Source organism: Amblyomma mixtum, chromosome 1 (assembly GCF_055824585.1).
Source record: "Amblyomma mixtum isolate Tamu chromosome 1, ASM5582458v1, whole genome shotgun sequence".
Taxonomy (NCBI): Eukaryota; Metazoa; Arthropoda; class Arachnida; order Ixodida; family Ixodidae; genus Amblyomma; species Amblyomma mixtum.
The window spans coordinates 308,398,226-308,411,330 of NC_143012.1; the positions used below are offsets into that span (position 1 = coordinate 308,398,226).

The following is a 13,105-nucleotide window of genomic DNA, read 5'->3' on the forward strand; positions in this document are numbered from 1 at the left end:
GTGGGATAAGTGAGCTCTTGCTGATGCAGTAAATTGACTAAGGCAAAGAGGTGAAGTGGGAAGTGCGCTCAGGACAGACTCTCATAAAGGGATTTTTTGATGCCAGCTACTGAAAACAAGATAAGCCTGTATGTGCCTCTACAGGAAGCATAACAGCTAAATGGGCGAGTTGGTGGTACATATATATATTTCTATATAGGTATTTCCATTTTTCCTGATATTGTGTTGCTGTCTTCGAATGAACTTTCAGTTGTGAGTCAGCGCTCGTCCTGTGTTTCTTCTGCTGCGGTCTTCTTCTTTGCACTGTTTGCCTTGCAATATCTACTGGAAGCCTGCAGATGCATTTGTTGTTAGATGAAGCTTGCAGTACAGTGCTAGGACTCCGTGGTAATGGCTGCTCGATGTCATCATTGGGTACATGCTCGTTGGAAGACGCATTCTGTTTCATTTTTTGTATTCCTTTTTTTTGTACTCTCACTCCACACTCATTATCAATGATGCCTTGTTGCACCTGGTGCATAAATCACAAAGGGTTTGCCCCGCTCTTTTGTTGCTGTTCTCCTATGTTATGTTGCATAAGCATCAGCCACAAAGTTATATGTCTTGCTGCATATTTTGTTTCAGATGGTGGTGGAGGCCTGGTACTGGAAGAAAGTCAGTACGGCTCCTTTCCAGTGGATGTTATCGTCTACTTCCGCATGCAGCCATCAATATTACGCTTCAGCTGCTTGCCTGTATCACGGGTGGAGTGCCTGTTGCGACTTCCATCGGTCGACTTGGCCTTCTCGTCCAAGCGAGCTGACGAAGGCCCCGTCGGAGGCCTGTCGGCAACGGGGTGCCTGGCAGACTTCTCTCTCTACATTTTCCATCCGTACGGGGGAGCCAAAAAGATGGCTGCTGCTGCCACTGCTGATGCCTCTCCACTGGCTGTGACAGAACGCAAAGACTCCTTGTCACTCCAAGTGGAGTTCGTTAAGGTTAGCTCCCTTTATGTCTGTGTTAGGTTTCGTTTACTTGTGAACAATTTTGTGCTAAAAGGATTGAATGAAGCTCCTGTCGTTTTTTTTTTAACGTCTATTTGTGGCTGTGACCAAAATGTCACCCATAAGCTGCATTTTATTCTGTAGAAAAGTGGGATTTTACATGTAGAGTTATTGCAGGTTTCTTAAAACTAGCACCAAATTCTATATGAGGAATTATAAAGAGTGCGCTCACTTGGAAAAGTTGTCCTGCGCCGATGGTATTTAGCAACAGTTCTGAGATCACTCAGGCATTTCTTTCACCTTGCATTGGTTTGTCCGGTACCAAACGCTAGCAGATATGTCAAGCAACTTGCTTTTGCTATTAAATAGCAGTTTGTTCCTAGTAAATATCCTTTTTGGCAGTGGTGTATTAGGACCAGTACTGGTTTTGGACCATCCATTTCATTGGTATTTGATCTAATGTGCATCTTTGGGGCCTGTTAATAGTTTGAGAAAATTTTGGGGGACCAGGGGTATTAGTGCAGCCTATTAGTGCTATGTGACATGTAGCAAGCTGCCCTTTTGATGACTTAGCAACGGGCTTGTTCACTTCATGCAGCTTAATTCTTGTTTTCCGGCAGGTCAACATGAGCCGAAGCCGCCACATCGGTGCCGATAATGGCCGAGCTCTGATTCGTTTTTCTGCACTTTGTGATGTGGGCTCTGCCTCTTTCAAGTATGACATGAGACGACTAACCGAAATCCTGGCCTTCCCCAAAGCTTGGTATCGACGAAGCATTGCTCGCCGCATGTTCCTAGGAGACCCTGCTACTGCGGGCTCAGCTTTTGGTGACCAAGGTACTTGTGCATTGATGTTTATTCAACTAGTGCAAACTGCACACAGTACAGTCAGATTTTGTTGCATGTGTTTTCACATTTAAGCCTCTCTTGTGAACTAGTTTTTGTTGGTGATATGTTTGCACTGCGTATTGCATCAGTGTACATCTCATGTTCTAGCTGAAGACTCAGCTGAAACAAGTAGCAGCAGTGGCACACTTTCACCAAGCCGGGCTGACTCTTTTCCATTCGGGAGCTTGGAGCTTGGCTCGCCAGAAGAAGAAGCAGGTGAAACATTTTGAGTGCACTTGTGTGTACTTTGAATTCTTTTAAACCTGGGGTAAAATAGTCTGTGTGTTCTGGGTGCTTGTATAAAGAACTAAAAATGTCTGTTTTGTCTCTGTGTGCTGAGTGCTTGTATAAAGAACTAAAAATGTCTGTTTCTCATTTTCATTGGGATAGGGGAAAGTATTGTCAGGCTTGCTGCTGAAAGAGTGTGTGTGTGTGTTTATTCGTTCTCTTTCGCTGCTCATAAATTGCAAGCAAGAGCTTATGTTTACATTTGCCTTAAAATTTCAAGGGCTGTATTAATAATGCGAAGTCTAACTAACCATCTCAAGAAATCAATATGCTTTGGTAACTTATCATCATTGTTTGTCTAGCTCCCTCTCCACAAGAACGGCCAGCGCCTCCAAGGGGACAAGCGTGGGAAACACTTCTGCTTTACGCTCTGAACCTGTCCCGTCTCAATGTTCACATGAACATGGGCAATGTTATGGGCAACACATCGTGAGTACCTTGTCAGCATGCATCTCAGAAAAAAGCGTGGCATATTTGATACATCCATCTAGGTTCACTGCTGTGCATTGCGGTTGTTAGGCACCTGTGAGGCAGCAATAACTGATTAATTCACTGCTAGGTGTGTTCATCCCCTAGTTGTGTTCATTTTTTCATTCCCTAGTTTTCTAGGGGGTGTCCTGACTGTTCAGTATAAACAGTACAGTATTCCCGGGTTCGGTATATCCGGGATTTGGCTTGGGAGTAGTTAGGACCAGCTGTGACCTCTGGACCTAAAGTGAAGCTGACGAGGTTGAAAAATGCAAAATGGTGCAACAAGAGGGATGTACACGTGGGATGGGAAAGATTTGTAATTTCTGCTTTGATGTTCCTATGCATGCCAAATTCCCACTTCACAATTGTGCTTAGTGAGCATGGCTTGCTGTGCCCGCAGGAATGAAGAAAGCAGTGCATACTTTTATATTTTGTTTGGCTATGTGACCTGAAGGTGAATTTGTGCAGGTGGCTGACACAGGGCTTCAGGTCCCAGGGCCGTCTGGCAATTGACAGCCGGGGCCACAAGGACCTCAACCTGGCTGTTGATCTGGATGGCTCCAGCCTGGATGCCAAAGGAGGCATTGTGGGTGGAGCCATTGAGCTCAGTCGTATTCACACACACAGTGAGTGAACTTTTCTTCCTTACGTTACCACAGCAAAACGAAAGCGCACTGTGGTGATCACTATTTGATATATCATTTTGCCTGTACATTTAGAGCCAAGACCAACTTTGGTATGCTTTTCGTGGCTGTAAAAGACCTGTGAGAAAAGGAGGAGAACAATTTTATTGGAGGCCAGGGCTAGGAACTCAGGAAAAGTTGCATTTGCTTCGTTGGGGCCTCTTCATGGTCTGCAGAGTCTGAAGGAAGCAAATCTTGTGCAAAGCCTCTCGCTTTCTTCATTTCTTTTTACTACCCTGACACGTGGATTGCTTTAATTAAGGTGCTTTCTTGTGAGGATTCACGTGCAGTGTGTAAGATCACTCAGCCCCTTTCCATGCATTCAGATGGGCTTATTGGGCCACATGATGAGCTCGGCATTGAGCAGTTACATATTCTCTGCAATGCAGTGGGCCTGCAGGAGAGTTGGGGACGAGAGCCAGTGCACACACTGACCCTGGCACTGTGGGCGGCAGAGAGCCGACTTGATTACATGGGCAGCAGTGTGCTCATGGGACGAGTTTCGCAGCTTGCTGTGGAGTTGCGTGATGAATGGCGGCTCTGCGAAGGCTGTGAGGCAACCAAACGTCCTGCCCTGCTGTTTGTCCATGGCCAGGTGAGCATGCTACGGGGCACTGAGTGTTTCCATTCAGCGTGCAGCTTTGTTCTGGGCACTCTTCAGTGGCGGTGTGTTGAAAAAAAGATCATTCATGCACAGCTTTTTTCTTTGGGCACCTTGCACTGTGATTAAGACTTCATAACACTAGTGTCTGCTCATAGAAATTGAAACTCTAGCACTCCTTTCTTTGTTTTTGGCCCAGACTGGTGGCTTTGGAAGGCTGCATCATTTTGTCTACCAGTGTATGCTGTTATGCACTCAACCTACTAGCTATGGTGGCTCAGTGTCTTTGCCATTCAGCTGCTGACCTCAAGGTCACAGGATCGAATCCCGGCAGCAGCACCCTCATTTCTATGGAGGTGAAATGCAAAAATGCAATGTGCTGAGCAATGTTGGCGCATGTTGAATAACCCTGGGTGTCTAAATAATCCAGAACCCTCCGTGATATGCTGTAGTGGAAAAATTTACAGATTTTTCATAGTTTTATTTACTACAGCATTCATCATAGCCTATCCCCCCCCCCCTCCCCCGCTAGGGCACCTCTTTCTCTCTATGTTCTTTCACTCCCACCTTCCTCCCTTTCCTCATCATGCAGTTGAGGTGTCCACCAGAAAGTGAGACACTGCGACATTTCCTTCCCTCAGGAAAACAATCCATGGCCTATGGGTTGCTTCAGAACATTAAACACCACGTACCACATTTTATGCTTTCAACAATTTCTGCATTCCTTTGCTCCTTCTCTGCACAGGTGCACTGGGACCAACTTCAGTTGCTAATATCCAAGTCAACGACACCCGACCTGGCCAAGATGGGAGCCAAGCTCGAGGAGTTCTTCTCGCAGCAGTTCCACAGCAGTCGGCGGGTGTTCTCATCCATGCGACTGGCAGGTCCCCGACCTCGTGGCGGAGCCGGAGGTGGCCGTGGCGGTCGCATGGGAGGGGGACCAGATGAGAGCCGGCACGCCCACCAGCGACACTGGCAGGGGGCCCTCGCACTGGTCTCTGGCTTGCAGCTGGGCTGGGGCCTGCGCCTGCCGCTGCATGGAACCCTGGTTGGTGGGAGCATGGACTTGAGAGGCGGAAATGTCTCGCTGGCCTGTTTCCATGGGGTCAGCTTCCGTTCCAAGGCCTGGGCCCTCTTCAGCCTCCGACAGCCCAGCATACACTTTGCCACCGAGGCCCAGGATGTGCTTGGACCCCAGGTGATGTGCCCGTTGCCCACACATGTTAGCATCCGAGAATTTCCTTCACACAAGCACACTACTTGTGATGGTCAGACTAGACAAGGGTATCGAAGGCTCATTTATTGCATGAGTAGAAACAGATTTGCTGTTCTAAGAAACATAGTGACTGATATATTTTATTTCATTTGGTTTGTGAAATACTTGAATTTGATTTGAAGTGCTTTAATTTCTCATGTTGGAGTGCGGGCCGCACTAAGGGTATTGCAAAGCATTTTGCCAGGGCCTCCTTGTATTATCAGAAGCAAAGAAATGAGAAATGATGATTGGCTGTCAGGAAACGAAAGGTGCGGTAACTGTCTCACTTCGTGGTGGACACCTCAACCGCACAGCGAGAGAAGGGAGAAAGGTGGAAGTCAAAGAGGAAAGAGCGAGGTGCGCCGTAGTGGAGAGCTCCAGAATAATTGCGACCACCTGGGAATCTTTAACATGCACTGACATGTTAAATATCTGTTCCCAGGTGGTCAAAAAAGGAATGAGTGTCCAATACAGTGGTAGTATCTTGATGCGATCATGGCTGACGCTAATTTCAGCATGATACCAATTTGTGGAATTTGCCAGATGATGCAAGAATTTCAAGTGTCTCAAACACTTCCGCACACCAACCGTTATGGATGATAGGAATGCAGGAGCACATCCACAGCTACTAAGCAGTACCCTCGCATCACTAACACCTCGATCGCATGCACTGCAAGGATGGGCACACCACCTGCACGTCGCCAATGCCATGATTGCCAGTTGCACAGTACGAACTGCTGTCACTTAGCGGTGGCACCTGGCTTTAAATCCCATTAGTTGCAGACAGGTTTGCTTGAATGTATTCCTTGTGCTTCACCGTACAGGTTTTGTTCTTTCTTTGATGGTGTGAATTTTTAGGTAATGTGAATGTTTTTCACAGCCCTGTGGGATTTGCATCATTAAAATTCTTTTTGTATTAAAGTTCATAATAATTTGAACCCTGTTTAATTAGTTACACCAGCAAGGCCTTTAAGAGTAATTTTCTGTGTACTGTAGATCTCCAACACAGATCTCTCAATTTGCTTGTCTGACACCTGTATGAGAATCCATTTTGCATTATTTTTACTAGTGCTGTATTAGTGCCTAAGAAGTATGCATTGTGGCAAGAATGTCAAGGAGTAGTTTTTTCTAGACAACGGTTTGCAGTTGTAGCTTACTTTTACTGATTGCAGTGAGTTGTAAGAAATGCCTGTAATTTAGCTTTCTTAGAACCTTCTTCAGAAAATTACAGCAGTGTAGCATGCCTTGGGATTCTTTGAACAGAAAAATATCCAAGGTCCAGTCTCTACCAGGACTTTGAGCAAGCAAAATGGCATGCAATTTTTTTTATTATGTCATTATTCTAAGGCATCTTCTTTGTCCTCAGGTAATGGCTTTGGCTGTACGTCATTGTTGTGATTGATCACCATAATATGGGAAAATGCCATATTTGCACGGAGTGGGCGGGTGTCTTATATTTGAAGCCAACTTGTTTTTTTTTTTGCCTAGCGATGGGTACGAGATGAGGGAGATACCCACATACTTTAGGTATGCAGGCATCTTTTGGAGCATAGACCTTTTTTGTTACCTTGTTCCATCTCTGAAAAATTCATGTGTAGTTTGCAGTGTATTCAAATGGGGTTCAACATTTGTCTTTTATTTTTCACCTCTATGTGACGTTATCTAATTCAAATTCTAGCTGTAATTTCACTGTCTGCGTTCTCCTTAGTTTAATCTTTGTTTGTGTAGTTTTGGGGATGCGGATTTCAGCACTTTGGCCCTCTGGCTTTCTTTTCGTGCATCTGCAGGCGGCAGTGGACACGCACGTTGTGCAGCACCTGACCTTCCGGCTTGGTCATGCGGCTGGGTCCTCCGGCAACACGGGCAGCATGGCTACTGTCTGCCGCATCAGCCGCAATGTGCTCTTCCCACCACAGTTCAAGAGCGTCAGCGAGTGGTTCCAGTATGCATTTGCAAGCAGCGAACTTGACGATGTCGGCCGCTTCCCCGTGTTTGAGGGACGGCCCACACCACAGCGTCCTCCTGAGACTGGCCACACCATGGAGATGATTTTTGCCTTCCCCAGCCTGGAGCTGCACCTCAAGACAGAACAGCTCCAAGGGGAGCACAGTCCAGGACCAGACGGTTAGGAGTTCTCGTTAGTCCACTGTGCTTTTGCCCGTACACGACATGGGCTGTGTCATTACCGGTATATGATGGTATGATCGGTAACTTTGGTAACTCCACTATACTTGTGGCTAGAATCATTTTCCTCATCACTTTTCTCCATTTCAGGTTTAAGCCTGCATGTGCACTTGTTCATAGCTGTGCATAGCATTATTGTTATAATTCTGTCTGAAAAGAATGATTGTTACTCTTATATTTAATGCGTAGATGCAGTTGTAGACTTTTAGAATGGCATTCCTGCATAGTAAATTTTTAAGCTGAGTAATACCCCTGTCAAGTGGGCAAGTTAAGTGCACTTACGGGGAGTGCGCTTCGGCATCCCGAGTGACACTTTGGGCTACGCGGTGCTAAACGGGAAAGCAAAGTGCACTCATGGTAAAAAAAAAAATGGCGACAGAAAATGAGCGCAATTTCTGAACAGGACGATGGAAAAGAAAAAAAGACTCATAATATTTGATTGCTTAACGTGATAGCGCAAATAAAACGAGGTTCAGCAGTTTTTAGCGATGAAAAAAAATGAAAATAGAAGAAAAGCCAAGACCAGCCAAGACTATCCAGAATTTTGAAAACAAACAAGATGGCGGCGGCCAGCAATGTTGCATCTGATCACGTTTACTTGTTTTGTTGCTTCGCTTGTAGCTATAACCAAGGAACCTTTTTTCTGAAAACAGTGTTATAGCACGTGAAATAAAGCTGTAACTACTTTTTATGCACTATAAATTTTGTACATTGGAACCGCTGGCGTCGAGGCTACGCACTCGACCAGCAAAGTGTGGTCTGTGAACGCACTCTCAGCGGAGTGCACTCTTCTGGGAGTGACACTCCACTTGCGTCGTTTAGATGCGGCGAAGTGTACTTACAGCGAAGTACACTCTCCTTAAGTGCACTTAACTTGCCCGCTTGACAGGGGTATAAAGCAGTTAGTTGCAATGAAAGTCTTCGTTATTGTTTGAAACATTTTCGTTTGCACTTCTGTCTTCTTCAGATTCAAGACCTGTTGTGGAATGTAGTTTTGTGACCGAGTTTGATGACCACATCTTTGTGGCTGTTGACGCAGAAGCCTTCTTTTTCCTGCACAACCTCATCGTGTCCTACATCCGGGAGAAAGACGGTGGGCTGTCTATTTGCTGTGCTTGGTCCTTTGCGTCTTGTCATTGTCTCAAGACCTCTTTTCTTTGATGGATCTCTTGATTTGCCTTCCATGGTGGCAGTTCAGCATAGCCTGCCAAGATGCTGTTGTGCTCGACCCTACTGCATAATTTCATGGAATTGTGCACATATTTTTTACACGCGTGCATATTAATCTACAGTGTTCAACCAGTGGAGTGCAGTACTGACGACTCTTAATAGTTCTAACTCATGCAGAAAATTTCAAAATAATGCGAGTCCAACTGTCAGTTTAAAGAAACCAGAAAATGTACATGTTCTGATTAATGAGATTCCACTGTATTATTGAATACATTCTGCACCCTGGTTAAGTGTTCATGCTTAAAGAGTTCTAAAAAACGTATTATTGGCCCGTGCAATTGCCCACTGTACATTTGAACTATTGCTGGATAAAAGTTCTGCAGTGCACTATCATACAGCATCAAATGCTGCTCCATATGTAGTGTTTGTTCCATTCAGAAATAGCACATATTCTGTGTGAATTTTGTTATGTATCCTAGTGATGTTAATTTTGGCCTCTCTGTTCGCCCTGTGTGATCTTCATGCTACCTCATAACAATAGTTAGGCAGCTATCACAGCTCAACGCACTACCGAGTTTCCCTCATTGAATTGTCAGCTCTGCAAAGCATTTGAAGGAGGCTTGGGAGACTGTCTTATAACCTGTGGGAGTGTTTCTTTAAATCACTCTGTCACACGGAGATATCACTTTGTATTATGCTCCATGATAAAGTTCCATTATACTGAGGCATTACTGAATGGCTTCTTGTAGTCAAATCAGAAACATATTACACATTCAATTAGTGTGATACTTTACTGTTTTTTTTTTTTGTTCTTTTCACCTAGGTGGAGCAGCTGCAACCAAAAGCCAGTCACCTGAAAGTGAGAGGCGGAAGCGAAGCATTGCAGATTCACTGGAGTCGTTGCATCGAGACTTTCGTGATTACCAGTGCTACACGTGGCACCTTGAGCCCACCGTACGCCTCTTGTCATGGGCAGGAAAAGGCATTGAGCCATACGGCGTGGACTATATTCTACACAAGCTGGGCTTTTCTCACGCCCGTGTGACCATCCCCAAGTGGCTCCAGCGAGGGTGCATGGATCCTCTCGACCTTTTCCTCTCACTTATGCTGGAGCGGATGCTCAAAGCTGTCCGGCAGCGCTGAGGCAGTCATGCCCGGGTGAATTATGTAACCCACCTTATGGCTTTGCATGGTGGCTGCTAACCTACCAGCGCCATAACGATTTATTAGCATGCGACTGTGATAGGCTCCTGCTGCATCGTTACCTTCGGCCAGCTGTCATAGGAAGCAATGTGTGTTCTGTGGGTAGCATTTGACTGGTGCTTCCACCAGTGAAAACACAGACTGCCACATGCTGCGGGAGCACAAACTTTTAAGCCGTACACAATCCTGCGTTAGCCGTACACAATAACGAATAATTGAAAATATGAACAATTATTTAACTTGCAGCAAGAGGATATTTGCTGTGGTCAAAAGTATGGCTGAAGAACGTCAAAGATTGCTGATTGCAAAAGTAATGATGTCACGTGACGTGCTCTGTTGTCAGCACAGACACTGAAGTATGGCGGCACCACCATTATGCTATGTGTTCCTTATTACTTGTCTGCACCACCAAAAACCTTGAAAGTGATCTGCATAGTATCAATGTTATCAATAATCATTTGTGTATATGTGTGTATATATATTGCCTGTGTAAAGTAAGCCCACTATGGCTCTCTAGAAAATGATTGAAGAAAATGATTGATGAAATATGTATGTGTCTAGGCTAGTTTAACCAAAACTGTTAGTCATGTACAGTATTTTGGAATCGCGAGCTCAAGCTTGCTTGGGTTATGCCCCCTTGGTTTGGCTCACTCCAAGCCAGTACCTGTTTTGACCGTGTATCTTAATGTAGGTAGTTTTGTGTCAATTGTGTGAGATTTCCCGTGTTTCTATTTATTCACTGATTGCTAGAAACAGTCTCAGTTGCTCGGAAAATAGTGGGCGTTTGTGAAACATTAGTCGCTGTGTTAAAACCTGTGTTGAGGACGTTGTAGCATTCTGTTGAGAGCTTCAAAACCTCTGAGGACTTAATATCGTTCCCATTTTCCCCCTCCCTTTTTTTTTTATGAAACAAATGCCACTATTAACAACTGTGTATTCAAGAACAAATTCCTATTACTGTAAACATACTGTGACAAGCTTTTATGTTAAATTAAAAATGAAATGTTTAACTAAAATAGTGCTTGTGCTGCTACTGTTTAGTGAATTTCATTAGTTTCATTGGGCACTAACCTAAATCGTGCCATCTGCAGTGCTTCCACTCCTGTGCCAATGGTGTCCTCCAGTTGTCATGACTTCGTGGTTAATCCAATTAATCTGTGGTTCACCCTTTTCTCCTGTCAACTCCCAGGGATGTCACCCTAGCAGGTGCAAAGTGGTTAATTTTGAAGTCCTGACAATCACTTGGTGCTACTGGCTGGAAATCTTCCTTTGACGCCATTTCGTTCTTCAGTTGTATCAGACTATGACAATCCTAGAGACATAGGATGCACCCGGCGTGACCTTTTGAAGTGCAGCCATTGCCAATGGCCGCAGAAACGTCCCCAGGGAAAGAAGTTTGTCTATCAGAACGGCAGAAATGTTCATATTTAGCAGCCCATTGATTTGTACGAAAGGGAAGTAAAACGGCAAGAACAAGCGAAAAATTGTTATTGCCGCTCATTGGAATTTCAGTTAGTAAACACCTGCATTGCACTTTTGTGCACATCCTTTGATGCAACGCAATGAACTTTGTCATTGCTCACTGGCACAGATCATCCTGAATTTAGCTCGCTGTCCTCTTCGTGACGTCACTTGGAGAACCGGGGAGATAAATGAAGAATGTGCTGCCTAAGTGCTGTACCTGATTTTAGGTCTGGAGTTAGTCTTATCCTATGTACTGCGCCATTTTCTGCACACTGCCATGCCACTGCCTGAATTCTCTGGTATAGCTTCCCTGGTAAATATTGGCACCGCCGAAAGTATATTTCTAGGGAAGTAAGCGTTGCAAATTTTGTACCTCAAAAAATCTTCGAATGAACTGGGATTTCGAAATTTTGGGGTTTATTATTAACGTCTGTGGCTGCCTATGGGCCTCATCTCAGGAACAAACTAGTAGCATCCCTTTGATGAGTAGCCTTCCCTGCTTTGCCATTCATTTGATAACCAACGTTGACAGTTACACTGCACTGTCATGTTTTTCATGGGACGCAGAAGAAGAAGAAGAAATGAACGAGCTGGGAAATATTGTAGCCATTGCTACTGTAGGGTACAACTTAGTTCTGCCGTGAAGCTCCACCCACATTCAGGACTGCCACACATTGTTCCTCCGCGGCAAATGTGTGTCTTTGTTGAAATTTTTCTCTTTACCTAAACAAGAACCTAATCACAAGAAAAAAAATTATAATCCATAAAATTTTTATTCCTCCAGCTTGTTTGATATAGTCAAACATTAAAAAACTAATTTCGTTCACTGTTGTGATTGGAGATTTGCCAGGACAGCAGCTTGGACATGTCGGTTATTCATTTGTGATGGAACAGCGCTGAAGACGGTACAGGACAGGAGACAAGCGCAGACTTACAGCTCAGTTTATTTCAGAGAAACACGGCTTCTTATACCATCTGTACAACCACATGAGTCACGCCCATATCGCTTATGCGCTCTAAGATGAAAAAAAAAGTTTTGTAATCATGAAGGTAAAGCAGTGTTTAATATGTGAAGTTCCTTCTTTTTTTAATGCGACGGACGTCATGCTGTTACTTTTTCGCTACCACGCCATAAGCCATCGGATGTATCCGTCCATTCAAAACTCTTGCGTGAGAAACTCAATCCGGAGTTTTGTGGTTGTGCTGCGCCATCTAGTCTATGTGCTCAACAACTATTCTTTTGATTGCAGTTTTGGTTTCTGTGTTTTGACATGAGGGGGCACCGTGAAAAATTAAACATTGAATGGCCGCAGCAGCGTCAGCCAATCGCCGCTTGCTCCTCGAAAGCGAAAGCCAACTCTGAGCACTTCGGCTGGTTTCGGTTTTGTTTTTTTGTGATGAAAGCAGCAATGAGTCAGACAACGACATACAAATGTCAGATTTCGGTTCTGACAGCGAGACTTCGTCTCAGGGGCCTGGAACGTCGGCACGTACTTGCATGTAAGTTTTGTTTTCTGCGGAGCATATGGTGTGTAATTGATAAAAGTGGTTCACTTTTGTGCTTCAGGGTCTTCACTACGTATGGCCAAGACAGTTTGCCAAACGCTCAAGGTCGCGTCGCGTTTTTCAACCAAGCTGACAGCCAGTTGCCCATATCGGCGCATCGCTGCAGAGCAGCGCTTGGAGATTCGCTCTACCCCTCAACTGTTTCTTGGTGTTCTTCACGGTGGACGTGATGTGTGAAAACACTAATAAGTATGCATGGATGAAGATTTTGGACAGTCAAACATACGCTTGGCATGATGGCTCATGGGAAGAGGTGAATCCGTTGGAGATGCTGAAGTTTATTGGAATCATTATACACATGGTAGTTTTTTTCCGGCCACGACTATATCTCTATCGGAATATAGGAATT

At 44.8% G+C, this 13,105-nt stretch overlaps 1 protein-coding gene across 1 annotated transcript in view; it reads left to right on the forward strand.

Annotated features, from left to right (window-relative positions):
• tweek (transmembrane protein KIAA1109 homolog tweek) overlaps nucleotides 1-10,742 on the forward strand; it is a 101,900-nt gene extending 91,158 nt beyond the window's left edge. Inside the window, exons 52-61 of the mRNA XM_089566825.1 lie at nucleotides 625-977; nucleotides 1,604-1,820; nucleotides 1,980-2,087; nucleotides 2,462-2,588; nucleotides 3,099-3,256; nucleotides 3,703-3,908; nucleotides 4,660-5,112; nucleotides 6,957-7,293; nucleotides 8,321-8,446; nucleotides 9,347-10,742. Of these exons, the coding sequence (XP_089422951.1) occupies nucleotides 625-977; nucleotides 1,604-1,820; nucleotides 1,980-2,087; nucleotides 2,462-2,588; nucleotides 3,099-3,256; nucleotides 3,703-3,908; nucleotides 4,660-5,112; nucleotides 6,957-7,293; nucleotides 8,321-8,446; nucleotides 9,347-9,666 (2,405 nt within the window). The 3' untranslated portion in view covers nucleotides 9,667-10,742. The remainder of the gene's footprint in view (nucleotides 1-624; nucleotides 978-1,603; nucleotides 1,821-1,979; nucleotides 2,088-2,461; nucleotides 2,589-3,098; nucleotides 3,257-3,702; nucleotides 3,909-4,659; nucleotides 5,113-6,956; nucleotides 7,294-8,320; nucleotides 8,447-9,346) is intronic.
• The last annotated feature ends 2,363 nt before the right edge of the window (nucleotides 10,743-13,105 follow it).